This window comes from Brienomyrus brachyistius, unplaced genomic scaffold (assembly GCF_023856365.1).
Source record: "Brienomyrus brachyistius isolate T26 unplaced genomic scaffold, BBRACH_0.4 scaffold47, whole genome shotgun sequence".
Taxonomy (NCBI): Eukaryota; Metazoa; Chordata; class Actinopteri; order Osteoglossiformes; family Mormyridae; genus Brienomyrus; species Brienomyrus brachyistius.
In genome coordinates, this window is record NW_026042322.1 from 2694206 (window position 1) to 2720480 (window position 26275).

Below are 26275 nucleotides of genomic sequence, written 5' to 3' on the forward strand. Positions count from 1 at the left end.
CCCGCAGTGTCACAATACTATACAAATAACACTAATTCTCCAGCAAGGCACTTCTCTCAAAATCCTATTTACTCATCACGCAAACATGCAGCAATGTAAGCAGGCATCCCATTGTAAATACGACATGCACCATTATTACTTACAAAACAAAAATCTAGAATGCATGCTATCTAATATTTAATCAGATTTGCTCTTGAATGATCACTAGAGCGAATGCATGCAGCCACACGATTCTGTGAGAAACATGCACTCCGATGAACGCGTGCACGGCCTCGCGCGACCAATAGAGAGCGTGCCGCCCTAATCCGCACGCGTGGCCGCGGGGCTGTGCGCGCCGTCATATGACTCCGATAACCGATCCATGGCGTCTGCGAGCGGCGTCTCTCCGCCATGGCCACACGTCGCGACCGTGCGGGGCGACCCGGCAGCCTCTGAAACGGGACATTATGGCTCCCACTTTGCTCCAGAAGCTTTTCAGCAAAAAGGCCGGCGCGGCTGCCGCCAAGGACTACCCGGGTCCGGATTTATGGTAGGTGCGGACACGGTCCGAAGGGGGGTGCTAAGCAGACGCTGCAAATGTGCTCGCTGTTCCGGGAGAGTGGGATTTTAAAAAAAAAATCAGCTATATAGCTACTAAATATATTTTAAAATTCCGAGCTCGATTGGTGCTAACTTTGCATAAGACTCCGTCCTATTTCTTGGAGTAGCATAAAACCATGAGCAGCCCTCTCTTTGTATGTGAGCAGCGAAAGTAGGGGATTGCCTTTATTTTCCTCCATCAATGGGGACGGTCTCCCCCCTCCCGTGCACGTACTGCACATCAGGCAGATGGCGCATTACCCGCGGACGGGTGCCCGGCTTTCCTAACGGGCTCTGGCGGACGACCGAGTCATATGACTGCCTGGTGGAGCACCGGACTGGCGATCCTCTTGGCGATCTCTTCCCTAGTGGGGTGAACCACGTTTCTCCCCATCATTTTCCAGTAATTTCTCAACATAACTCTTATTTTTTTTTTTTTTTTTTTGGGGTGGTTGCTGGACAGCCTCGTGACACCAGTGTAAAATGACACAGCAGAGCAGATCTGTTATTTACATTAGATGCCTTGAAATTAGATGCACATATGAAGTTACCGTGTAGGCATGTTTTCTAATGCAAGTTCATTCACGGTCGAGACACTGATCTGCAGGCGATCCCGAATGGGGTACGAATACCCCCCCCCCTTCCCGAGGTCCTTTTTAGGAGTTTTGCGGGTCAGCGGAGAAGTTCACGCCAGACGCATCTCAGTTTCACCAACGCCAGACATAGGCGCAACACTGCAGGAATGTACCGTCTTGCTTTCCAAAATGCAAAAGTCATTCATGTCTTCGGCTCGCTCTTTCTTCGGTCTGGAAGAAAAAATATATATGCAGGCAGGAACTCGTCAGAGGTACCATGTAGATAGGAATTCTTTGGTTGACTCCATTTCCTTTTTTTTTTTGTTTTTTTTTGGGGAGGGGGGGGGGGGTTCTTTGAGTCTTAAAAATAGTGTCCTAAAATGACCCACCTTTTGGTGTGGTAAATTAAAATACCTTGTTCCATTGACTTATGCATGCTTTAAGGTACAAAGGTGAATCAAGGAATGAATTTAACTAGATCAGGTTTAGTTAAAATGGATGTTAGAGAAAATGACAGGTAGTAAAGTCAATGCATTGCGCAACTATGGGTCAGACTGTTCGAAAAAGGAAAGAAAACTCCATTTACTGCAGTCATGTGGATGTGAAAATGAATCAGGGCTGGAGTGGACTGCTCCTGTGATCTGAAGATGACGGGGTTCGTCCTCCTTTTATCAAACTTCTCCTTTGGCCGGGACCTAGAGCAAGTCAGTCCTGCCCTGCGGTAGTTTGACTGGGTTAACTAGAGGAGTTTGACATTTAAATGACTGGCGGAAAGATGGGGAAATATACCAAAGCGCTGTGTGCTTTGTGCTGTAAATGGCGTCCACACACCTGTAGTCCTGTCAGGCCTCTGGACAACTGGATGCAGTAAGTTGTTTTCTCCCCCCCCCCCCCCTTTTTGATGCACTCTGTGGAATTTAACTTTTGGTCATATTATGTTAGTGTGTAGCTCAATTGTCTTAATATTTGCTAGGCTGTTTAAATGGGGATCTGCTTTTCTGTCCATCTGTTTTTAAATTTTTAAGGAGAGCTCGCTGTCTCTGAATGTTGGGTTTTTGTTTTTTTTTGTATCTGCTGATCGGCTTACGGAATGTGATTGTTGGATAAGGGCGAGTCAATTGGTGAGCGGCAACCTTTGGCAGTTTGGTAGGATTAACAGCAAAGTAGATGCTAGCGGGTCGCAGTTTCCGGCGAGCTAATTTTCCGGGCCGTTTTCCGAAGGTTTTCCTTCTAAATTTTGGTTTTCTTCCAAAATCCGGCCGAGCGCAGTCCGGATCGATTTTCTAGGTCGGTAGCTTATTCGCATTGTGGTTTTTCATTCGGGAGGGGCTGGACAAATCACAGGTTTTAATGTTTTGACATTGGGTCAGCTCGGAATGTGATGGACAGGCTGAATGTCCATAGAGGAAGTGGGGACTAGTACATAGTACATAGACCAGTTCCCAGAAATGTCAGATGTATATTGAAATAATGCAGCTCATTTAGTGCATGAAATGTACTGATATATTGGATACGCTGGTCGTCATCATGCCCCAGTTGTGGTTGTAAAATCCTTCAGGTGGACTGCCTGACAGGCAGAGCGCTTTGTGATTCGTTATTGATTATATTTGACTAAGGTCTGCTTTGAGATCAGTGGGGGGATGACTTTTACCTGCCTGGCTTTGAACGTTTGGAGGACTGGTTGGTGGAGGGGAATCTTAATTAGCAGCTTCTCAAAGACTAGCCAAGTTATAAGCGTTTGGAAATGTGTGCTTTTTAAAAATTTTTTTTGCAGAACTGTGTTTATAGATACAGGAAGAGGACAGAGCTGATTTTTAATTCTGCGGATGTATTTCTGATTCGTCAGCGGCTTGTTCTGTGGGTCATTGTTCTAGCCTGTCACATGTTTGCGAGGAAATAAAAGTCAATAGAAGCAGGCACGTGTGTGCTGAGCACGCTGCCCCTTTGCTGTGTGACCCATGGTCAGAATCTCCCGGTTTGGACTGGCGGCTATCCTGTCTGGGGAAATAGGTCTCTTTGTAATGTGGATCTTATGAAACTGATGCTTTGTGATTGGAAGAATGTCATTGACCGTAATTGGAATGTTCAGAAATGTTTTAGTGCTCGAACAGTGCGTTGAATTGCCGGGATTGAAATAAGCGTTTTGCACTTTTATCCTGTTTCGGTTGTCAGGCATGCTTGGAAGTAACTGCACGCCTCCATCACGGGTGACATTCCTTCCCTGGTTTCACAGATATGACAGCCTGGCTTTTTGTGCTCTTTGGGGCCAGGTGGCAAACGTTACATCTCTTTTGCGTCAGGGTACGACCTGGCACACGTGGTACGGGCTGATTTCCGCGTAAATTCGTGAGGCGAGCGTGAACGTGGTGATTTACGGCTCACAGTGGAATTGCTTTTGAGCTCCGTTTGGGCTGAATGCAACTGAAGAAGATCAGGCGTTTTAATGGTTTTCAGCACTTAATAGCTTTGACTGAAGATTTAGCCCTTTTTCCAGATTGACATGGAGTAATAACATGGTGTGGTATGTCACTAACTATTGGCTGTCCTTGAATTATACCTGCTCCAAATCTCAGCGGTAGGAAGACTTGTGTGGTTTGAGTTTGTGCTGTTTTTGTTTCAGTACATATTGGTTTTACATCCCATAAAAGCAGCTGATGCCTGCAGCGTGCAGTTGCTAGGAGATGTCATATGACTGTCTGCTCACATGATTAAGTCTGTGCCATTGTATGTATGGGTGGGGCGATCTTTTGTCTTTCCTCACCCTTAAGCTGGTGTGCTGATAGGCTGTGAAGCAGCCTGATCATAAGAAGCTCTGTTTTGTAGGCGGGGTGCCCTCCCCCCCTGCAGGGTGGCTGTTACTCCCCAGCTGTCCTGCATCAGCTGTGGTGGGGGGGGGGGGAACTCTGTGGCTCTATGGTCAGAATTAACAAAAAAAACAGCATGTGAATTAGCAGTGTGTGTGATTGCGTGTCTTTTGGAACAGGGTTAGAAATCGTTGGTTGCATTATAGCGAGTGTCCAGAGGGAGTTCCCTCTTACGGGCTGATGTGTGTGTTGCATGAGGAGGATTACCCAACATTATCCAGCGTTACCCAACAGCAGGGCACCGGAGCAACTGGATGTAGCGTGACTGCTCTCCCCCCCCCCATCTGTCCTGCCGGTTGGGTCTTCCCCACCGGGACGATGGCCTCCTCCTCTGTGAGTGTAAAGGGCTGCTTACTCTTGAAGTACACCGCTCCACCGAGCCTTATTTATCCTTGTAACCCTTTTGGACGCTGAGGAGAGATGTTACCCATCGTTTGCTCTTTCTGTATGTGGCGGCTACTAAAGAAACAAAAATTCAGTTGGCAACTCAAGTTTTTTTTTTTTTTGTCCTGCAGAATCCAGTCGATTTCCCAAATCGGGGTCGTCCCAGGATCCCATCTCACTGTTCACATTCCTGTGTGATGATCACTAGCCCTGTAAATTAAGGCCGTCCGCGCTTCTCACCCCCGTAAGGCGATCTTTCCGCGGGGTTGTTTGTGTCCCGGGCACTCCTGATTTCACACCACGTTCCACGTCCTGAAAACTCGCAGGGTGCGGTTCCGACACTTTCTGCCAGACGCTGTGTCACGAAAAGCACGTGCTGAGGCGAGACCAAGGTGTCACAACAGGCGTCAGCCCGCGCGTGACAGAGGGGTTAAGGAGGGATGAGTTTAACTCCGCAGTAAGAAGACAGGTTTACTTGTATTAGTTTAGATAAGTTGGTTAGTTGGTTGTAGGCAGCTAATACTGGTTTGCAATTGTTTTTTTGTTTTGAAGTTATGACACTGGTGTTGGTATTTATTTTTATTTTTTTAGTCCTATGTCATAATAAACGTGCTTTAATGATTAATTCCGGGTAGCCTTACACAGCACTGAGAGAGTACGATATATTGGGATATTTTGTCGCCAAGATCTCGGGAGATGGGAATAGCATTGCATTGCTTTTGAAAATAAAGGCTTTATGTATGTGTAGGTTTAATGTGATGGGAAAATTAGGTACCACTCAAGTTTTATTCCTGGTTCCTGATCTATTGGTTGAAGTTGTGTATTTACCCCACCTTGCTGCTACTCTCGCAGTTGCTAGTGGCAGAGAGCTCTGGAGGTCACCCGGTCTGGTCTGGGATCAGTGGGGGCTGTTGACCCGGCGCATTGGTCCAGCCCTTGGTGACACCTCCCATCGAGCCTTTATCCCATCCTGCTATGGTGTCGATTATCCCCTCCAGCAACTGGAAGTAGTCCCCCCCCCCCCCCCCATGTTTTCCCTCCTTTCCTTATTTTCATGTTTTGTTTTTGTTTCATGTCCAGTAACATCCTCCGATGGGGGTGGGGCACACGTGAGGAAAGCGAAGTGCTGGATTCGTGACGATCCAGTGCCCGTGTCACTGAGCAGGCCCTTTGATTCCGCGGTGACACGCACTACCAGCTCACGCACCCCCAACTGGGGGGGCGCAGTGCACTAGCCGGCAGATTCTTACTGTCAGCAGCATAAAGGGGGGGTTTGTCCGCCCTTCAGAAAGCGGGCAATGTGCTCCCGCTGGCGTGGTGCCATGCAGCTGGATCGGTGGGGGGGTCGACGAGCAAGTCCAACAGGGCGCTGGCTTTGCAAACGAGGGGGGTGGAGGCGGCTGCTCTCTGCCGTCCTGGCTGTGGGGGGAAGGGGTGGGGCTCTTCTGAGGCCACCGGAGGGCATCTGTCCTACTAGGAGGGGGTGTCACAGCAGGAAGGGCAGAGGCAGGGTGGTGGTGAGGGGGGGCCGGTGACTCCCTGGCGACGTGTCCCGGGGGGCCGCTTTCCCGCGGGATGCGGAGCGGGCGGGCCGCCCTCACCAGCCCTGCCCTGACCTGCTTCCCCGGGTCATCTGACAGTCTTGTGCTGCAGGACGGGCTCCAAACTGGGATAATAATAACCATTGCTCCACCAGTGCAGGAAAGCTGCTGGGACACTTTTTATTCTTTACTCCCCCCCCCCCCTCGTTGGGGAGGGACGCCAGGATGGAGAGCAGGTACAGAGATCACTTTTCCGCGAAGGCGTGCCGCGTGTGAGTGAGGAGTGGACGCTGTTTTCCTCCCGTCCCGTCTCCTCGGTGTGGAACCTCCCGAGTGCTCCTTTTATTTTTGGCAGATCCGATCTAGAAAGGAGGCAGTCGTGCCGGGGCGCGCTTCATGCCGATGTGTCATGTCAAAGCCCGGCCTTTTAAAATGTCACTGAAAAGGCAGTTTGTTCCGGAGGAAATCTGTGATTCTGTTTCCCTGAGTTGCAGCCGCGCTGGCAGGTTTCCGCGTGCTTCATATACGTAGTGGTCGCTGTTGGATCCATTGTTTTCATTTTATTCTCATAACAAATGTAAGCATTCGTGCTAAAGGTTTCTGTGTCAATATGGACGTTGTTGCGTTTCGTGTTCTGCAGACCTTCGAATCGGGCTGCACAGTAAGGGTGACTGTGTTCAGCTCTTATTTATCATCAGCTGGGCTTTTGTGGTCCTGGTCCATTCTTCTCTCGTATGTTGCTGGGCAGCCATTAAATTTGCACCCAGTACCGACCCGCGGGCTCACTCTCTCTCTGTCTCTCCTCAGCTGGGCATCGTCGGAGTTGGACCTTAATCAGATCCGCCTGATCGTCTACCAGGACTGCGAGCGTAGGGGACGCCAGGTCCTGTTCGACTCCAAGGCCATCCAGAAGCTAGACGCAGCGGACCAGGTACGTGGCATGAGTGTGCATGGCATGTCAGTGCAGCATATGTAAGTGGTAAACATTTTTTTGGCCACATAAATGTTTCGCTTGACATCTTTAGCGTTTCTTTTTAATTCCCCCTTCCGATGCGGGCTGAGTTTGTCGAGGTGACTGCAGGGGTGGCCATGCCAGCCCCCCCTTCAGCTGGAGGGCATTGTAATCATAAAAGTCTGACCCACAGGAGTTGACGTAGAGGGAGGTGGAAGTGTCTCCATGTGTCGTGATGGGGGGGTGAGGTGAAGCCTCCAGTTCAAAGGGCCCCCGTCCCTCCCCAGGGTCACATGCCCGGTAATCCAAGTTTGTAAGCATCTCATGACAGGTCTCAGTGATCAGCTGCTCTGCGTGGCCCAAATAGGTCAGGGAGTTTACTGCCCACAGGTCTGGGCAGCGCCGTGAAGGGTGGGGGGGGGTCGGGGAGTGGGGGGCCACATATGCTGGGTCAGTGTCAGAGAGCAGGTGACTCTCGGATGACTGGCCGAATCACTGACCGCTTTTCTTCGCCTCGGGGGGGGAAGGCGGGACTCCGGAGTTTTCAGCTATAGAGGAAAAAACAGGAGCGAGTTTGGCTGCGCGTGCGATGTGGGGAATGCCCTGCGGGTGGCCGGGGGGGGGCTGCATTTCTGTGTGGGCCGTCCCTTCCCAGCTTCGCACCCTGGGTCCCGGATTCTTTCCTCTCGCCTCCCAAAGGCTGAAGAAGGCTTGTGAGACAGAGCTTCTGTCAGTGCAGGAACAAGCACGTGCAAAAATGTGTGATGGGCGTCGGGGTGCCGTGTGAGCGGGCCAGTACCTCCGTCTCGGGCTCGGCGAGGACCATGCCTCGGCTTTTCCGTGCGTATTGTGGGTCATATAGCTGTTATTTTTGGCAACCCGTCTGCAGCGGCACGTGGGCCTCAAGCTGGGTAAAACTCTCACACCCTGTTTCTTTATCTTAATCAAACCCCATGCCGACCTGAAGCTCTCTCACTGACCCCTCCCACCTCTGAGCTTCTTGAACCTTGGCAGTTTTCCACGGCAAATATGAGCTTTTATCCGCTGAGGTACTGCTTTTGTTTTTATCTAGAGAAAAAAAATGTTGCGTGTAAATATCACCCCCCTTTCTCTACATTGGACTGCTCCAGTCCTGCTTTTCCTTGCAGGCATCGTCAGGCTGACCCACTGGAACAGGGGACCGGGTTTTCCGGCCAATATGTTAACGGGAGCGCGTGACCATGATTGTTTTTTTATGTGCTGCTGGGGAGTCACGCTGGGTTAGATAACAGAGTAGCAGATCTGTGTGTGTATGTGTGTGTGTGGTGGTGGGGGGGGGGGGCGACAGATACAATGGAGGGGAGACTCTCTGGAGTTGTGTGTCCGCCTCTGTTTCCTGTAGCATTTTAAACAGCAAGACTCGGTCCTTTAATTTTCTTGGTGTGGAAAATGTGAAGAACTGATAGATTTATTTAGAAGATACTTTTAATCTAAAGCAACATCCCTGCAGCAATTGCGGGTTAAGGGTTGTGCTGAGAGGCCCGGCGGTTACGTCACTCAGCCGGCCGCGGGATTTGAACCGCCGACTTTCTGATCGCCGGCATGGCATCTTAACCTTCTGAGCCGCACTCTGCTGGCACATCACGCCCCATGTCTTGTCTCTCTGATTCTGTAGATATCTACACCATTGGGGGTTTTTCTCCGTTTTTCATTTTTGAATCCGTTCCTTCTGACAGCTGTGTCCTTTCTGGTCGTGTTTGCTACCTGGGTGGCGGTTCTGATCCGTGCTGGCCTGTACGGATGGGTCAGCGCATGGCGCAGGTCGGGTGCGTAGTGAGGGCAGAAGCCTCACCCGGGTACGTTTTCGTTCTCCTCCAGAGGAACAGCAATGAGGCTCAGGCGAAAACGCAAACCAAGTGCTACCAGGCTAACCGGAGCGGGGCCTACACCATCAACGCCCCCGGCGCCCCCGCAGCCTGCCAGCCGTGCGACAGGGAAGCCCTGCCTGGCTACCAGGTGAGAGCTCTGCCTCCATTAACGCGCGTATAAAACCGCCCCTAGTTTAGCCTCTTTCCGACGGCCGAAAAGGTTAAGTAAAATGGTTGCGGAGTGAAAATCAGGGTAATCAAGGCGTGACCACGACCATCGTTATGACTTTTGTACGCATTTCTTGTATACTTTATGAAGTGGACACATTTAAGAACATCTTGTACATTCTCCTTCAAAGTTCTCTCTCGCTGTTGTGGTCAAGTGTACGAACTTTGATTCTAAACACTGCCTTTGATCAGAAATTAGCTTTTTATTACGGTTCGTAAATGGTAGCTAACCAGGGTAGTCTCTAAATGAGGAACGGATGACTTTTTCCTATTAATTTTACCGTTGACCCTCTGTGCAGTCTCCTCTTTTTATTCCTCTTCATCCTCCCGTTCCTTCGTCTTCCTGAACAACCTGTCTCCTCCGCCCCCCCAGTACACAAGGCCCGCCTCTGACGTCAACATGCTCGGCGAGATGATGTTCGGCTCCGTCGCCATGAGCTACCGAGGCTCCACCTTAAAGATCCACTACATCCGGTGAGGGTGTCCCCCCCCCCCCCCCTTTACCACCACACCATGGGATTTGGGGAGGGAGGAGGGGGTGTCGGCACTTATCCTAAAGTCAGTCCCATCTCCTCTCTCCCGGCAGGTCTCCGCCTCAGCTGATGGTCAGCAAGGTCTTCTCCACCCGAGTCGGCAGCACCACCGGAAGCACGAACACGTAATAGTCCCCCCCCCCCCCCCCCCCCCCCCCCAAATAAATGTTGGATAAAGCTGATAGGGAAACAGCCGAACCGGACCAGCACCCAAAATAAGCTCCATGTAGCGATGGAAAAAGCTGAATTACGATCAAGATTTACCCAAAGAGTGAAATTATTTCAATAATGTGACAGTGATGATGATAATAATAATAATAATAATAATAACAATAATAATAATAATACAGTGGTACCTCGAACCCATGAACAATCCTGTTTGCGAACAAATCGGGTTACGAACTAAGTGTTCAAAAAAATTTTTTTGTGCCGGTTCGTGAACCGTGTTTCAGGCGGCAAACACACGAGCATTAACCAAAAGCGATAGACATGTTTGTGATGTTTGTTACAGTCACATATCTATATACAAGATTACAGTACTTTGTTATTAACATAAATTATCAAGTATTTAAGCGTTATATTCTCCATTCACATATAGTGATAACAACTGCGTGTTGTTTGTTTACAGCACAAACAAAGAAGTTCATCACCGTGCAACGCGTGGCGTCACGAAATGTACACATCACACTTTTGAAATTACTGTATAGTTTTTGACTGTTACTCAGTCTTTTTAATGTTAATTGTTTAGTTTTTTGGGGGGATATTTTGTGGTTCTTTTACGTGTTTCGGTGTCTTTCGAGCGACCAGCCCGCCAACAAGCGTATGTTAAGTTGTGTGTTGGTCCGCCTTCCGTAAACGTGTGTTCTCTCTCTCCCTTTAAGGTGATTTTAATTTAGGTCTATATTCTTGGTCACAGAAAAACATAAAAAACAATTGAAAAAATTCGGTGTTTGAGTCGACCGAATGAAGTTCGTGAGCCGAGGTATGACTGTACATTTAATTTATGGGGGTGGTGTCTGGCTTAGTAGGTTAGGACACTGTGCCTGTGATCGGGAATCCCGAAGCCCAGCAATGTCAGCATTGGGCCCCTGAGCCAGGCCCTTAACCCCCGATCACTCCGGGAACTGGCTGGCCCTGCCTACTCAAAACATACTTCACGTTGGATAAGAGCATCTGCTAAATAAGTAAAACTCAGATGCGTAATTAAAAAAAAAAAAAAAAAAACGATAAATAAATCTGTAGGAGAGATGAGGCCAACCAACGTAAGTACCGGGTCTTGGTTCTGATGGCTCGTTAGCGTGCTGGCTTACTCGTTAGCGCCTCCCGCAGGAAGTGCGGGGCATCAGTCACAGAGGGGCGTGTCTTGTGTCGCCTGCACAGGTTACAAGACAGCTTCGAGTACATCCACCAGGAGTCGGCGGCAGGGAAGTCCTGTCCTAGCCAGAGCGGACTAGCGAGCCAGAACAGCAGCAGCATAGGTAAAGCCCACCCCCCTCGGTCCATCTGCCACCCGCCTACATTTCTGCCGCTGTTTCCTGACCCCTCCCCCCCGTGCTTCTTCCAGGGGTCTCGCAGCCCCGCGGCGACAGGCCGCAGCTGGGGCCCCTCCGCCTCGCCCGGAGCGCCTCTTTCTTTGCAGGTTTGTGTGGAATGCCGGTGTGAGCCACACAGAGCGTACAGCCCCGCCCCCACTAACCAGCCCCCCCCCCTCCCCCCCCCCCCCCCAGCCATCACCACGGCAACAGGGGCGCACGGCACCGGCAGAATCAGAGGGCCGTCCACGTGGGAGAATCGTTCCGTTCATTTGTGCTGAAGGGAAACTCCAGCCGAAGTTTGAAGTTCACTGTCGAACCCTTGTGCCGTGGGTGGAAATTGCATCTAGGTGCTTTTCATGCCTTTTACCTTTTGTATAGCGGCAAGGGTTCGTGGGAAATTGAGGACTGGAACGCAAATAAGAGACGTAACAATCGTAAACTGATGAAAACATCCCCATACTGCAATGTCGTTATTGGGTCACATGATCAAATCAGGGAAAAAAAACTATATCAAAAGCACAAATTCTTAACCAATGAACACACAGTGCCAATTCAAGGTGGAATTCCCTCTTTAAGCGCTAATGTCCTGAACTGGGGTCCTGAGTGTGTTTGATCATAAGCATTGACAATCAAAGGTAGAGAGGAATATCCAGTGGCCGTTACCCATATGCCCTCTGATTCTCTCAGGTGCTGTGCCACACTTCAGCTGGGTTCCTTCTGTGGGTGCTGTTCTCCCCCGGTCACTGTGATCAGACCCCCGACACACCCTCTTTGAGTTTCTCCGATAAAATGAGCATGACGGGATGAACTGCCTCGACACTTAACTGGACGGTTTTGCTTCAAAACTGTTTTTACAGCACTGGTGTCCCAAAGGGCAACTTGGAGAATATTAAAAAAATTCAGACAGATCATTATAATATTGTGGTCTAAGCTCCTAGATAAGAACTATGTCGCGGTAGATAAGCGTCCAGGTGGCCTGTTAGCCTCTTCCATGCTGGATCCCTCCTTTCTCTGAGCTGTGTATTCCATGGAAGAGTCCAGCGTGGTCTGTTGTTCAGTGTCTGGTTGCTGGGAATTCCCGGATTCCGATGCCTTTGCTCGTCACATGCATGGTCGCCAGATTACTGGTCTCGCTGTGAGTCTCGTGCTGTCGCTCTACGTATGTGGTGACCGCGTCACCATCCCGAAACATCGAGAGAGGTCTGTGTTTGCCCCCATCCCCACCACCCTTCGCACGTTCCCCTCTCCTCAATGTGGGCCGGACTTGTGGCTTTTCCGCGTGCGAATCACTTTAATTCACCGTGATAACCGCATCTGACGCACTTTCAGCTCACAGCACCCCGGTAGACATGCCAAGCAGAGGACACAACGAAGATGGAGACAGCGGCATCGCCCGATCAGGTACCGCCTGGGCTCCTCCCACCCCCTACAGAGGCTCATTGAGGACATTAAACGTGTTTTCTCACAACAAGAATGGTCGTCATTATCAATGGACCAATGTGTTGCAAGTAACATAATCATCTGTACCTAGTCTGTTGAACTGACTTAATTGGTAGGGGAAAGGTGTCCTTTAGTTGGTAGGCTAACCAGAATGACCACATGGGGGGCATTTTTAACCATTCATGGTCTGCCCCCCCCCCTTACCCGATACACATACGCAGCCTCCCTCAGCAGCCTGCTGGTCACCCCTCTACCATCCCCAAGCAGTTCCCTCACCAGCAGCTGCGCTAGCAGCTATCAGCGGCGCTGGCTGAGGAGCCAGACCACCAGCCTAGAGAACGGCCCGGTGCCCCGCTGGTGAGTGCAGATTCCCGGACGCCAACGTCTCGCGAGGCTCCAGTCTGGACCAGCCGTCGGGTCCTGCTCCACAGACGCCCCCCGTAGGTGAACATTCGAGTGTCACATTGCAGGGGCAACGAGGAGATATTCAGCCTGTCGGACGAAAGTTGCAGCTCCAACCCGGCCGTCATCCGGCGGAAGAAGATCGCCATCAGCATCATCTTCTCCCTTCCCGAGAAGGAAGAGGAGAACCGGAGCTTCCAGGATTTTTTCTTCTCCCACTTCCCGCTCTTCGAATCCCACATGAACAAGCTGAAGACTGCCATCGAGAAGGTACGGCCTAGCCGCCGAGGTCGTAGGTAACTAGTGACGGCCGTCCCATGGAGCCCATGGAGGACTAAGCAAACGATGTGCTTTTTCCATTGGAAGTTCCTGCTTGTAGGTCTTTAATGATGGTATCTGGGTTCCTATGGAAACCGCTTACAACCAAATATACACCAACGAGCTAAAACATATGACTATCCCCCGCGTGAAGCGAATGATGTTGGCTATATTGTGAAAATGGTGCAACATCCTGTCAGCAGTTTGTGTTTTTTTTTTTTTTTTCCTTCCTCAAACACTGTCACTCGCCGTACTTGACCGAGACGCCGTGATGTACGTCATTGGTATGGGAATTGCGTGACGGAGCGTGTGACCTTGTAACCTGCATGTTAATCGGGTGATTATGTTTTATAATGCGCCTTTTTAAATCCTTAGCAATTCATTTCACTTTAAGGAGAGGTCAGAAATCCCCAGGAGACCGTGAAAGATAAACGGTCTGGTTTTTATTCGTATGGGGCCTGGTCGCATCCGCTAGCAGCATCCAGCTTGTGTTACTGAGCTCCGGGAAGTTAAAAGGGGGCTGTGTGCTCCAGCCCCCCCCCCAACGGTTTGGCACCGTTTGCCGAGTTTGCTTCAGGCTGCTGTTTTAAAGCCAGTCCCTGCTGCGAATCCCCCCCCCCCCCCCCCCGCCCCCAGGCAAGAGTAAGTGACCTCTTGCTCTTCCGCGCGGCACTCCTTAGCTAAAATGCTAACCTCTTTTTCTTGTTTTTTTTTCTCCTCCTTCCCTCGTTCCGCCGGCCTGGCTGCTACCGCCGCAGGCGATGATCCTGTGCCGGAGGATCGCCGAGTCCAGCCAGAGGGTGCAGGTCTACTTGTGCCGCGTCATGGATGCCCTGGGGGAGTTCCGGTGAGTGACGGACGCGCCCCCGGAGCCTCGCGCGGCTGCCCCACTTTCACGCTGAAACTCCACATCCTATCCCCCTCCCCCGGAAAATGACGACCGCGTTAAGTGGAGTACGAGGGTGGCCTGGGTACTGCCGCCGGGCTGTGAATCAGACACGTGGGAAAACGATCGGGGTTTGTCATCTGATAAAATATTAAGGACAAGATTTGAGATTTTATTGTCGTATGTATAATGTACTAAAATACAGTGAAATTCGCTATTTTAATGATTTCATACTACTGTTTTTCTAATATTGCTAAACTTTGTAGCATGTATCTTATGTCTGCATACTTGGTTATGAGGCTAATGACATGTTGAATGAAATTTTGATGGTCGGATCACAAAACGTCCAGCCATAGACGTATGTCCTGCCGCGGCCTTCTGGGTCGTGTGGCCCTGTGAAGCTGGATCAGATCAGAATGTGAGCTCCTCCTCCCCCCCCTGTCCCTGTGCCTGACAGGACCACCATCTGGAACCTGTACATGGCCCCACGCGTCACGGAGCCCGTGTGGCTGACCATGGTGTCCCAGACGGCCGACAAGGGCCAGCTGTGCCAGCGCTTCCTGCAGGAGCTCACCCTGCTGACGGAGCACACGGCCAAGAGCCAGTGAGTTCCCCCCCCCCCCCTTTGCTCAGGGGCGGCTGATCCAAAGGCTCCCGTGGGGCTCCGTTCTGCCTCCCAGAACCTCCCAGCTTCCAGATGTTCAGCACTGTCCCCACTTCTCATGTGACCACCCTCCTCTTCTGGTCCCACCCCCCAGCTTTCTGGCCGCCCTACTGACAGCCGTGCTGACGTACCACCTGGCCTGGGTGCCCACCGTCATGCCCAGTGACCACCCGCCGATCAAAGCATTCTCCGAGAAGCAACGGTCACAGACTGTGGACATGCTGGCTAAATCCCACCCCTACAACCCTCTATGGGCGCAGCTGGGTGAGTGCCGTCTACTGTCGCGGGGAACCGGTTGCGTTTCTGTCCTCAAACATTCTGCAAAGCCCCGCAGCATCTCCAGATGAGATGTTCATGGTTCAGACTGATAGCTGAGAATGGGGCGTGCTACTTTTACTGTGTTGAGCAATGCTGCCTCCTTGTGGCGACGGGCTGCATTGCACCTTATCGTGCATGGCTTTAGAAAAAAAGTTTCGCTCATTGTAAAAATACGCAGGCATACAGTGAAACGAGATTGCGTTTGTCCGAGACTTTAACAGCTTCACGCTAAATGCAATGAGTTAGACAGTCATGGGACAACAATGACTAAATATACTGTACATAGTTCGACTTTCAACAAGGGCTGCAAGGTATGGATTGTACCTTATCATGGTTTAGAAGCACATAGTTAAATACTGGATTTATTGGTTTATGATTGAATGTTCTATTGAGTTACATATTGTTGGCAGCATTAGAGGGGCTTGGCGTTTCACATTAAGGGCCACGCAGTCAGGTGACGTGGGATTGATCTGTGCCGCAGGTGACCTGTATGGAGCCTTGGGCTCGCCGGTGAAGCTGGCGCGGACCGTGGTAGTGGGGCGGCAGCGGGAGCTGGTTCAGCGTGTGCTCCACGTCCTCACCTACTTCATCCGCTGCTCAGACCTGCAGGAGAACGTGATGAGGCACGCCGGGCAGTGTGCCGAGGCCGAGGCCCCCCCCGGGGGGGCCACGCTCACCACCACGCTGGAGAGGGGCGAGGTAGAGCGCTCCGAGTACGTGGTTGTCTCCGTCCGAGATGAGCCCGGAAAACCTAGAGTCTGTGAGGCGCCGCCTCCTCTTGGGGATCTTGGAGCGGCACCCCATTTAGAACCCAGGCGCATGGACGGGGCAGGGGCTTTGGGGGGGCTGCCTCAACACAGCCCTGAGCTGCAGGGCCGTCGGTTGGTCTCCCTGCCCCAGCATAGTCCGCTGCTGAACAGGGTCCAGTTCCGGATCGGCAGTGCTGACTCAACGGACTCTGACCTGGAGTCCCGGCAAAGAGAGATGGACCGGAGTTATAGGCAGTACAGGGAGAGTTTGGAGGAGTCTTCTGAAGCACGTCCTGCAGGGGGCGAGCTGGAGGAACCTCCCTCAGACTGTCAGGCCCAGGCGGGCCCTTCGGAACACTTGGTGCAGACACCCGAGTTGGAGCCCTCTAGAAAAGCCTCTCCGAATCCAGAAAGTTCGGCCTCCCGCCTGCAGGGGGCGACGGCGAGGCTGGGCCCGGGCAGGCTTGCTCCCTATGGGAGTGTTGGCAGGAAGCTGCCTGTCAGACTGACGGGGGACATACGCAGGAACGAGAGCTCCGACAGCGCCCTGGGGGACAGCGATGAGGAGGAGGCTTCCTCGGAGCAGACGGGCACGCGGAGGGGACCGGAGGCACACGAAGGTCCCAGGGAGGAGCAGGAACTGCCACTACCCAGGTACCCGCCCCATGTGTGAAGGGAAGCGAGTCTGTCACGACCTCTAGTACAGCTAGGCACCCTACTGGTGTCTCTCATACTCAGTCAAATCCGGTTTATTTTTATATTGCACCTTTCACAAGACAATAGCACCAAGGCACTAAAGTGTGTGTAGCAATCAGTTACTGCATAATTTACATTAAACGGTGCATATAAACATGGAACATGGAAAGAACAATGGCCCATGTGATCGTTGTGCTGCCTGTGACCTTTGAACTCCAGACGGATTTAAATATGCCTGGTAAACACTGGCTAAACCTTAAAGAGTAGGGCAGTATGCTATTAATTCAGGCACCAAAACATGCCTTGTATGAATGACAGAGGACTAGTCTATTTCTTTCACACACTCCTAGTGAATCACGTGTCATCAGCACTATAAATCCGCAGCGTCACACGCATTTTTAATGACTGATTTAAGTGTGATCGATTTTGTTTGTAATCAAAATACTAAAATGCCAAAATATTTGAGTCCAGACTCCTGTTTTTGTGTCCGTATGTTTGTTCACACGTCTCTTAAACGTGTCCCCAGGTCTGAAACCTTCAGCAGGCCGGACGTTAATAATTTCGGGAGGTCGCTGTTCGGCGGGTACTGTCCGCAGTACATGCCTGACTTTGTGCTGCACGGGACCGGCTCGGACGAGAGGCTCAGGCTGTGTCTGCATGGCGACCTGGAGCACACGGTTCTGGTGAGTGAGCATGGTGTCGCTGGTTTGCGCCCGTAAATCCGCTTTATCTGGTGATGCCAGCTTAATGTTGGCTTGTTTATAGAAATGTAGTCCTGACTTGGCACCCGTTTGCCCTTCCGTCTTGCTTGTATGTCACTTTGGACCAAAGCATCTGCTAATCAAATAAATGTAGTTTTGTGACCGCCACGCCCCCTGCTGTCAGGAATGTCAATGACAGTTCTTGACATAAGTAATCTGTTGCGCAAGTCAAATTTTATGTAAGTTGGATTTCCCTCCCATATCATGCAAAACACCGTATAGCAGAGAACACGCAAGTTAAAATATACTATTAATATACACGAATGAAAAGATGAAGTGTAAATTTACTACAGGCGTGTGTCGCCTTCTTACACTTCCACAAGCTCTGTGTATCTCTTTTATTTATTTTTTTACTTAAGTCCATATTTACTTTAGTTGGTCCTAGACTTGGAAATAAAGCTCCTCTAGGTTTTGAGAAAATTTACCTTCACGTTTATTTAACTTTTGTCCCAAGTGACGTATAAACGAGGGCAATAGCGAATTACAAACATGCAGAGTCAACTCCGCATAGGTCCCCAGGTACGACGTACCTACACAACGTCTTCCGAACAAAACAACAACCTAATAAGGCTGACATGTTTTAAAAGCATCTCTTCAGGCATTGAGCTACATGTGTTAGGGCCTCCGTGGGTGTGAGACGCCGATAGTGGTGGGTGCATTGAGTTTCTGGTCTTCCTCAGCATCCCGCCTTGGACGAGGCGATCGCAGAGGCGGTGTGCATTGTCGCCGACGCCGACAAGCTGACTGTGCAGGTGGCCACCAGCCAGCGGCGGGTCACGGACTCCAGTAAGATCGGGAAAGACGTGCTGGTGTCTAGCTTGGTCAGTAACCTGCTACACTCCATACAGCACATGGCCAGGCTCAACATCTCCCCAGATTTCGTGAGTACTTCCTCCTGCCAGGACAGAGAGCTGTGGGCGGTTCGATGGTTTTTATTTGGGTGTGGGCGGGGACGACATAATTCATGCAGAGGGTCCGACCTAATTAGCCAATGATATGTGTTTGAATCTGTGACTGACGGGGAAGGCGCTCTCTGGGGGCCAATCGGCAGGCAGTGAACTTGTGGCCCCGCCCCTGTTTACAGCTTCTGGCGCAGTTAGTTTTTGCTCTCTGTTGACAGTGAATGTTGTTTGTTTGGCATCCTCTCCCGCCCTAGTGTGTCATGCACCTTGAGGATCGACTGCAAGAGGTTTACTTCAAGAGCAAGATGCTCTCCGAGTACTTAAAGGGACAGAAGCGGGTGCACGTGAAGGAGCTTAGCCTGGTACTCGGGTGAGTAATCTCCTCATTCGGCCATTCACACAGTGCAAATGAGAAATGGATTATGCATGAGTTCCCAGTAGACGGGTCTTTACTGGGAGAGGATTTCGGATGTCGTCACTGTTGCAGGCCGTGTCCTCTGGGTCAATTTGCATAAAGCAGATAATAGTGTTTGCTGTTTAAAAATAGAGGATTTACCTCGATCTGCTAACCTGTGGCTGTGTTTTCCCCGCAGTATCGAATCCAGTGACCTTCCGCTGCTTGCAGCCGTGGCCAGCACACATTCCCCCCACGTCGCCCAGATACTATTGTAAATTAATCCCCCCCCCCACCCCATTTCCAAACCGAAGCATATGAACAGTTTTCCACTCAGTACGGCACTGGATAATGAGACGAGAGAGTCTGGATTTGCACGTGGTCCGGTCCTTGTATCCGGTTGTGTTCGATGGTACAGGCAAACCTGTTCAAACAGTGAAACTTCATATTCACTTCAGGAGTTGCTGCTAGATAGTATGTCTCATCTGTGCTTCTTTAAATGTCGCTCCTGTTTTTGTGTTTTGTTTTGCTTTTTTTTTGAGTACTTTTTATACAATGGGAGGAAAACACCAAGACGTATAAGGGACGTGTAAGGGACGTTTAAGGGAACGCCTTATTCATTGTAAACGTTTACATAAATATTCAGAATGAGGTTGGCACGGTAATTGTCTGGTACAGTGTTCATAATGTTCTTAATTTTTAATGTATTAATTTTTTTTTTGTGAAACGGTCACAGTTCAGTATGCTAATCTTACTTATTCAGGTATGGCTGTTTTTCTGCAGCGTCGTTTTTGTTAAATCGGGGAGTGTCGATTTTTTTTTTTTGGGGGGGGAGTCAAAGTTTTGTGACCAGTGAGAATCCGTAGGTTGAATTTCCTACTGCTCATTTTAAAGCATACCGAATCTTTTTTTTTTTTTTTTACTCTGTTTCCAGTGATTTCCAGATATTTTTCATGAGATGCACAGTCTTAGAAATACGTGGATCACATTGAGAGTGCCTTCCGCACAAGGCGAGCGGGCTAGGGGCCACCCGGGTCTCCCTGCACCTGCCTGCACTGCAATGGACGTACAGTCGTGCGCCAACAGGATTACAATCACTGTCCGCATGTCCCGTCACCTGCATGATACGGGAAAAGGAAGAGCCTGGCCGGCGTGGTCATAAACTGGATTCTGACTCCTGAGTCCACACGACTGGGGAAGCGATCTATCCCGCAGCGGAGACGCTGCAATCGACTGCGGCTTCGCCCCCCCCCGACCACGACCCACTGTGACTGGATGCTGCTTGTCCCTTTAGGTCTTTTAATCGGGCCTGGTGCGTGGTTCTCTGACTCTTTAACACTCACGTTGCAAAACGCGGACCGATTTTTTTTTCTTTTGTACCATTTCCTACTACCTGACAGGATTTCCGCCTGGATGTCTTTGCAACAAAAAAAAAAAGTATTTTGAGAAAACTAGTGGCCGTGGAAGCTTCTGTAGTTATACATTTTACACACGTATTTGGCTTTAATTCTAGCGATGGTTCTAATGCGGACAAAGCATTGCATTTCTAACGTTTTTACACTAAACACTACCTCAGTTTGTCACCGTTGCATTGTTGAGTGTTAGCTTTTCGGAAGGTTTCTTGGTTTCCTGTCTTATGAAAAAAAAGCAAACCAGAATACTCTAATACTCTGTGTATGTGAATAGATCTCACTGTATTAGCACGTACGTGGTTTAGAAATAACGTAGACTACGATAAGCATGAGATCTGCATAATGTGCATATGGAGAAATATGTCAATGTTAAGTTCACGAGGCTTAATTCAAGCTGGTGTTGCTTGTGATTTGAAATTCTTTTTATCTTCAGTATTGGTTCTTGTTCATTAAAATGCTGATAACTTTTACATTTGGATTTATGCCACTATGTATTTGTCAAAAGACTTGTTCATGAACACGAAGGAATTCCTCGATTTGTTGAAAATTCAAAATGTATGGAGAGAAAGTTCATTACCATAGATTAAGCTCAAATTCATAACTTCAGTGTAGAGAAATAGAGCGTCATTTAGTAGTAATGGCATTAGTATGTAGCATGACTTGTGAGATGTGCGTGTAGACTCGCAAACATACAAACACACACACGCAGTTCTAGGTCACCATGACGCCGACAAGATGTGCTGTTCGTAAAATGGATGGATCGAGGTTTCAGCTGATTCAGCTACAGACCTACCAGACAGGATGTGAACGCTTTTAAATGGCTGGTAGTGGAACCAGAACTATCTCCTGAGTTTTATATCTCTTTCTACGGAACAGTACATTTTTACTGGACTTGTATACAGAATCAAGACAGTATGTATGAATTGAGCACGTTTTTTTTTTATCTAAATGTGTATGAATGTGTTTGTGAGCTGTGATGGACTAATATCCCATCTAAGGTGCTCTCTCATTCCCAGAGATGCTGGGATAGATTGATGCATGCATGCATGCATGCATTCAAGCAAGCAGCTGACATATTTGTCAGTCTTTTAGGAATTGATGTTGGCTAAAGACATTTTTTGGTAAGAAACACCCAAGGTTACGTCGTGGTTTGGGCCTTCCATTGTCTCACAGATCCCTCTCACAGATTCCTGCATGCTTTTACGTTGAACTCTAGCTGCATGAATTTTGCGTGAAGAATTCGATCAGTGGATCAAACGTATTACTACCACACCTTGAGTTTTCCAGTTATCTTTGGGTCCTCTGAATGGATCTTTGGGAGTCGTCGCGTACTGGTGGTAATATGACCTCTGTAACGCAAATTCGGCATTTAATGTTATCTAAATATAATCATCATAATCCACTGATTATATTGCAGGCATTTTTAAAACCACCATTCATAATTTATGACATATTCAAATTACAGACATGGAATAATGCATGAAGCCTAACTGACGGGTAAAAAAAACAGTTTGACTGTTAAAGGGTTAATTTGTGCGTCTGATTCCTGAGTGTCTCATCTAATCTCTAGTTAATGATTATCGTAGTCAGGAAAAGATCAGTCATCCTTAACGTCGATGAGAGGCAAAGACATTACGTTTTCCCTTCGCGTGTTTTACTCGATTACGTAGAAATTTCTTTCGCGGTAATAATCGCATTTATGATTATTATTAATCTGATCACCACCGAACTGGTACTGACGTTTACGGACATGCATTCATAGCCTCGATACGCTCAAACTCTGCCATGGGCTGGCGCTTTCTCACTTTATTGCCGTTCGCATCGTTAACGCAGTTGTCAATAGTCATTATTTATCTTTGATATTTATTATTTACTCTTATGTATCACTTATGCTCTGCTGCTTCCATCCCATCGCTATCCATTCTAAACATTCCATCATTGTTTACCTTTTGCATTGTCCCTCAGTGCTGTCTGTCCATGCTCTTCATGCATGTATGTATGTAGCGTCGCGTACTAGGGAATGGTATTCGGTGTCACTGCCTGCAGTGTACTGAATATGATTGTCGTGACAATAAATCCCCAGTTGACTTGATGGTGTGACAGAAATATATGAGGTCATTGAATTGAATACCATGACGTCTCCGTGGGTGGGGCTGTGGCCTCAGGGTTGACCCCCCCCCTACCCATGGAGTTTGTATGATTTAGTGCAGCTTTTCTCTAGGTGCCCTGGTTTCCTTCTGGAGTCCAAAAGCACGCCGATTGGTAAGCTGGTGTCTTTAGTGTGATGCTGTGGCATCCTGTCCAAGGTGTCCCCTGCCATGTGCTCCGTGCTTCCTGGCTTCCAGTTCACCATGACCCTGTTCTCTATAAGCTGTTATGAGAAACGGTGGGATAATGACATTACCCGATATATAATATGCTACTACCTTCCGATTCTTAATCTCATAAATGAATGGGGCAGGAATCTAGAGCCAAATATCTTGCGACAAGGTCATAACGGAGACACTTTGCAGCACCTTCAGATGAACACACCGCAGTACGCCGCACTTTTCAGCTCTGTGTGACTGTCTAGATATAAACAGCACGTCGAGGCTATTAACACCTGCGAAGCGGCCAAATTTCTTCACAGTAAATTTACAGTGACTGAAAATATTAGGCTCATTATTTGATAACACTGAATACATAATCATATATTTTAGCTTAATATTCTCGTCAGCAGTCATACCACCTGCAGCTCAGATGAGGTAATCTGCCTGCTGCTAAGCAGGTTTGGGTCGGGCTGGTTCTTGGATGGGAGATGCTGGATTGCTGCTGTGGCCAGCAGGTTAGCCCATTCTGTGTCCAGTGTAAATCCCAGTGCAGTGATGGGGGCACTGTGCTATAAAAATGGTGTTGTCCTTCAGATGAGATCATGAAAGATCAGTAGGTATCTTTAGGAAAAATAAATTTAGAAAGTAAAGGTGATACCCCAGTGTCTTGGCTAAAATTGCCTGCCCCTGATCATCTCCTATATCTAACTGGTGAATTCTCTCCTGCCCCTTCGCCACTTTAACTACTGTGTAGTAAGTGTACTGGCACAGAATGGCTGCCGGCGCATCATCCAGGTGGAGGCTACACAGTGCTGGTGGTTGAAATGGGTCCCCATTGGTTCTGTGAAGCACTTTGAGTATTCTGAAAAGCGCTATATAAATGTGGCATTCATTCTTTTTTAACATTTCTAATCCCTTTTTGCATTATGCCGTCGGACAATAATAAATCAAACTTCAGATCGGTGAACTACATGCTTCTTATTTATTCAATTCACCGCTTAGCCACTACCTTTGGAAATTGGTTCGTGGAAGAATTAACAGGAGTCAGATTCGCCTGTAGTGTTGCAAGAAGTCTTTGCTGACGTCACAGCGGAAATACGGCATCGCTTGACTACAGCGGAGACCACATTACAAATAACAACTAAAGTAAACTGACCATCCCTTCCTGCAAGGGTGCTGTCCTGCATGATGCAGCAATTTTAACAGCTTGGACTGTTGCAATCATAGCAAAGCGGTAGGTTGAGCAAGTCTGAGTTCAGTATTGCATAAATATTGTTAATTTCTCTGACCTCAGCTAAGATAGACGAAATATCCTCAGACTTTATTCAGCAGATATACAAGCATCTCGCGTTTATGTACATAGTGAGGGTCATACCACTACTGCTGATAATAATAAAATAATAATAATAATAATAATGGCAACCCTAACCCCATCTTTATTGCTGTCTGTACAGCACAGTCTGTACAATTTATTTGCAAAAAGGTATTTTCCAAATTATGTTAATCCTCTGCAAGAAAGAAAAAAATACCTAACAAAGGATTTTATTCAAAATCAACATTTTTTACTTCAGCAGTGCTGACACTGGGAGAGTGAATTAAATCGTTAAATTCACATCTCAGGAATATTTAACTTTCAAATACCTAATTTCTGAAACAGTGGTCAAAATGCTTTTCTGCATGAAATAGAGAGCAGTAAGTATCTGTGAAGGGCTGTATGAAGACACGTGTCCCGCGCTTCGGGTTATACATAGTACAGATCACTATCTACCTTAAACTGCAATTGATCTTCATTGAGTACCGTTATACCAAGACTAGTACATGCCAGAAATAAACTAAGATTTTGCTGAAATTGTGTTTAAATAAGTATTTCTCATTCAATTCAATTTTTATATAGCGCCTTTCACAACAGAGTTGTCCCAACGCGCTTTACATGTTGTGATACACAAAACGTCACGAGAGAGATTCAGAACGGGAAAAAGGAAAGAAATTAAAGAAAGTAAGCCAGAAGACAACGGAGGACAACGGATATTTCTTATCAATAACTTTCCACCCCACCGTGCATTACATAAACAGTTGGACGATTGAAACTTATCTTTGGATGAACCTCTGAAATGCGAAATATGAAATATTTTCGGTAATTCCGAGCATGTCCGGGGTGGCAGTAGGGAGCAGAGACCGGGCGCAGGGTTCACGTCTGCCTTTCCCGATCCTTTCAGTAGGTGGGGACAGAGATTTCTTTCCTTGTTCAATATTCTTTTCGTGAATTATATTGTTGTCAATGGGCTCGCCCATACGCTTTTCTCTGTCAGTCACCATGGTGGCACGAAGCGGAGAGCCGTGGCGATTGCCTAGTCTTTTTTAATGACAAACAGTCCTCGGGATATATTACGCATTATTTTTGCGCGTGGCGGTGTGATATATTGGACGTTTGGCTCGTGGCTAATGGACGGACTGGAAGCGATTGGGTTTCAGGCGCTTTGAACGGCGCCCTGGACTTCTTTCAAAAGCAGAATGCAGAAGAAGACGGACGGGCTGCATAGATCTTAAGTGTTTTTTTTGTTTTGTTTTTTTTAGACGCGAGGGGGGAGGATGTGCTGAATTTATTTAAACTCTCGAAGTAATCGGGAGGAGCGCAGATATACCGAGGAGGCCGATCGTCTTCTGGCAGCAGATCTAGGTGGATCCTTGAGCTTTTCCTCGGGGATCGGCTGCGGGGACGAAGCACCCAACCCCCGTGGCTCCGGCTCCGGCTCTGGGGGACGGAGATCCGCAAATCGCCGCATTGCCGGAGCGTTTTGCGGCGGGGAAAAGCGAGTAACGGGCGAGGACTGAAGCGGCCCCAGAAGTCGGAGCCGTTTCTGTGTGTGTGCGGCGCTGCATGCTCCTCACGTCCTGCCACCAGAAAGAATGGCGTCCTACGTGGATAACAGCTTCCGACAGGCGGTCATGAAAAACCCGGCCGAGAGGACGCAACAGGTCAGCAAACGCCGCCGTCACCCCCCTCCATTGAAGCAGAGGCTTTAAACTATCAGTGGGATGCTGATCGAAGTAATGAGAGCGAAGTTTCTGCCAGCATCTGCACTTCAGATCGCACCAGTTTATGGTTCCTCTACCACCCTGGCAACCCTCGCTTTATGTGTTAAACTTTAAATTTAGCCCGTGATCGCGTTTTTTGAATGCATGCTCCGGATTAGTGGTGTGGGACCCATGAAACGCGAGCGTCCGACCCCCAGATGCACGTGTTTCTGGGCTCCTGGGTTCTGTGTGGCAGCAGATGATTGGCATTCGGTGGTTGTAACGCGGGTGCTGGTCTGTGTGGATACAGGATAGCAGCAAACCGTCCCACCTCGCCGATTACCGCACTGTTGCTGCTGCCACCTCATCCCACCTCCTCCGTATCACAGATACCCACCATCGGGCACCAAATACACGCTCGGAGATCAGGCCTTTCACACCATGATTCTTAGGAATTGTTTGCTTTTTTTGTTTATCATTTCAATCTCAATTTAATGTTTAACCCCGTGTAGATGATTTGACTTTTAACCAGTGTTTGCTCCCCCCCCGTATTGCATTGCGGTTTGGACGTTTTGTCATTCACAACGAATCGCTCGAGACAAGAGATTATAAATCAACCAAGAATATCCTCCCAATAAACCTGTAAAAATGCGTGTTATACGCGCTATGTTTTGTGGTAATAGAGAAACTAGGCTCTTGGTTTAACTTGAATGATTCGGATTTATGATCGTTAGTTTTGGATCTATTACCCTCCTTTGCAATTATGTTAAGTAACGTAACAATGATTAATTTGCCGTGACTTGATAGTGGAGATAATTCAGCCTAGTCATGTCGAACCTAGGTGTCTATTAAAATGTATTTGATAAATTGGCATATGCCAGTGTTTTTCTAAAGTGTCTGACATCCACAAATTAATTATCAAAATTGTAAAAAAAGGTCTTTCTAATGCCATTTTAATTTTAGTGTGAGGC

The 26275-nt window shown here is 48.7% G+C and overlaps 2 protein-coding genes across 6 annotated transcripts in view; both read left to right on the forward strand.

Annotated features, from left to right (window-relative positions):
• Positions 1-319: 319 nt before the first annotated feature.
• On the forward strand, positions 320-20450 carry fnip2 (folliculin interacting protein 2). Of its 5 annotated transcripts, none has more exons than XM_048999738.1 (18): positions 320-529; positions 6751-6874; positions 8753-8890; positions 9344-9444; positions 9557-9628; positions 10884-10981; positions 11068-11142; positions 12368-12439; positions 12700-12835; positions 12949-13150; positions 13957-14045; positions 14542-14688; positions 14843-15012; positions 15548-16469; positions 17038-17194; positions 17953-18153; positions 18429-18544; positions 18768-20450. In XM_048999738.1, exons 1-18 carry the CDS (start codon positions 342-344, stop codon positions 18844-18846), a joined length of 3087 nt encoding a protein of 1028 aa, XP_048855695.1. In that variant the 5' UTR covers positions 320-341; the 3' UTR covers positions 18847-20450. The 5 variants fall into 5 exon arrangements, with proteins under 5 accessions (XP_048855695.1, XP_048855696.1, XP_048855699.1 ...); XM_048999742.1 differs by lacking the exon at positions 320-529 and adding an exon at positions 1519-1809; XM_048999740.1 differs by lacking the exon at positions 320-529 and adding an exon at positions 1826-2021.
• Positions 20451-24528: 4078 nt separating this feature from the next.
• LOC125723328 (rap guanine nucleotide exchange factor 6) overlaps positions 24529-26275 on the forward strand; it is a 44188-nt gene continuing 42441 nt past the window's right edge. The window contains exon 1 of the mRNA XM_048999813.1: positions 24529-25265. Coding sequence (XP_048855770.1) covers positions 25197-25265 — 69 coding nt within the window. The 5' untranslated portion in view covers positions 24529-25196. The remainder of the gene's footprint in view (positions 25266-26275) is intronic.

Coding starts and splice junctions, on each gene's coding strand:
- fnip2 (XM_048999738.1), top strand. CDS start 342: ATGACTCCGATAACCGATCCATGGCGTCTGCGAGCGGCGTCTCTCCGC. Junction 14,046..14,541: donor GATGCCCTGGGGGAGTTCCG/GTGAGTGACGGA, acceptor TGTGCCTGACAG/GACCACCATCTGGAACCTGT. Junction 16,470..17,037: donor CAGGAACTGCCACTACCCAG/GTACCCGCCCCA, acceptor ACGTGTCCCCAG/GTCTGAAACCTTCAGCAGGC.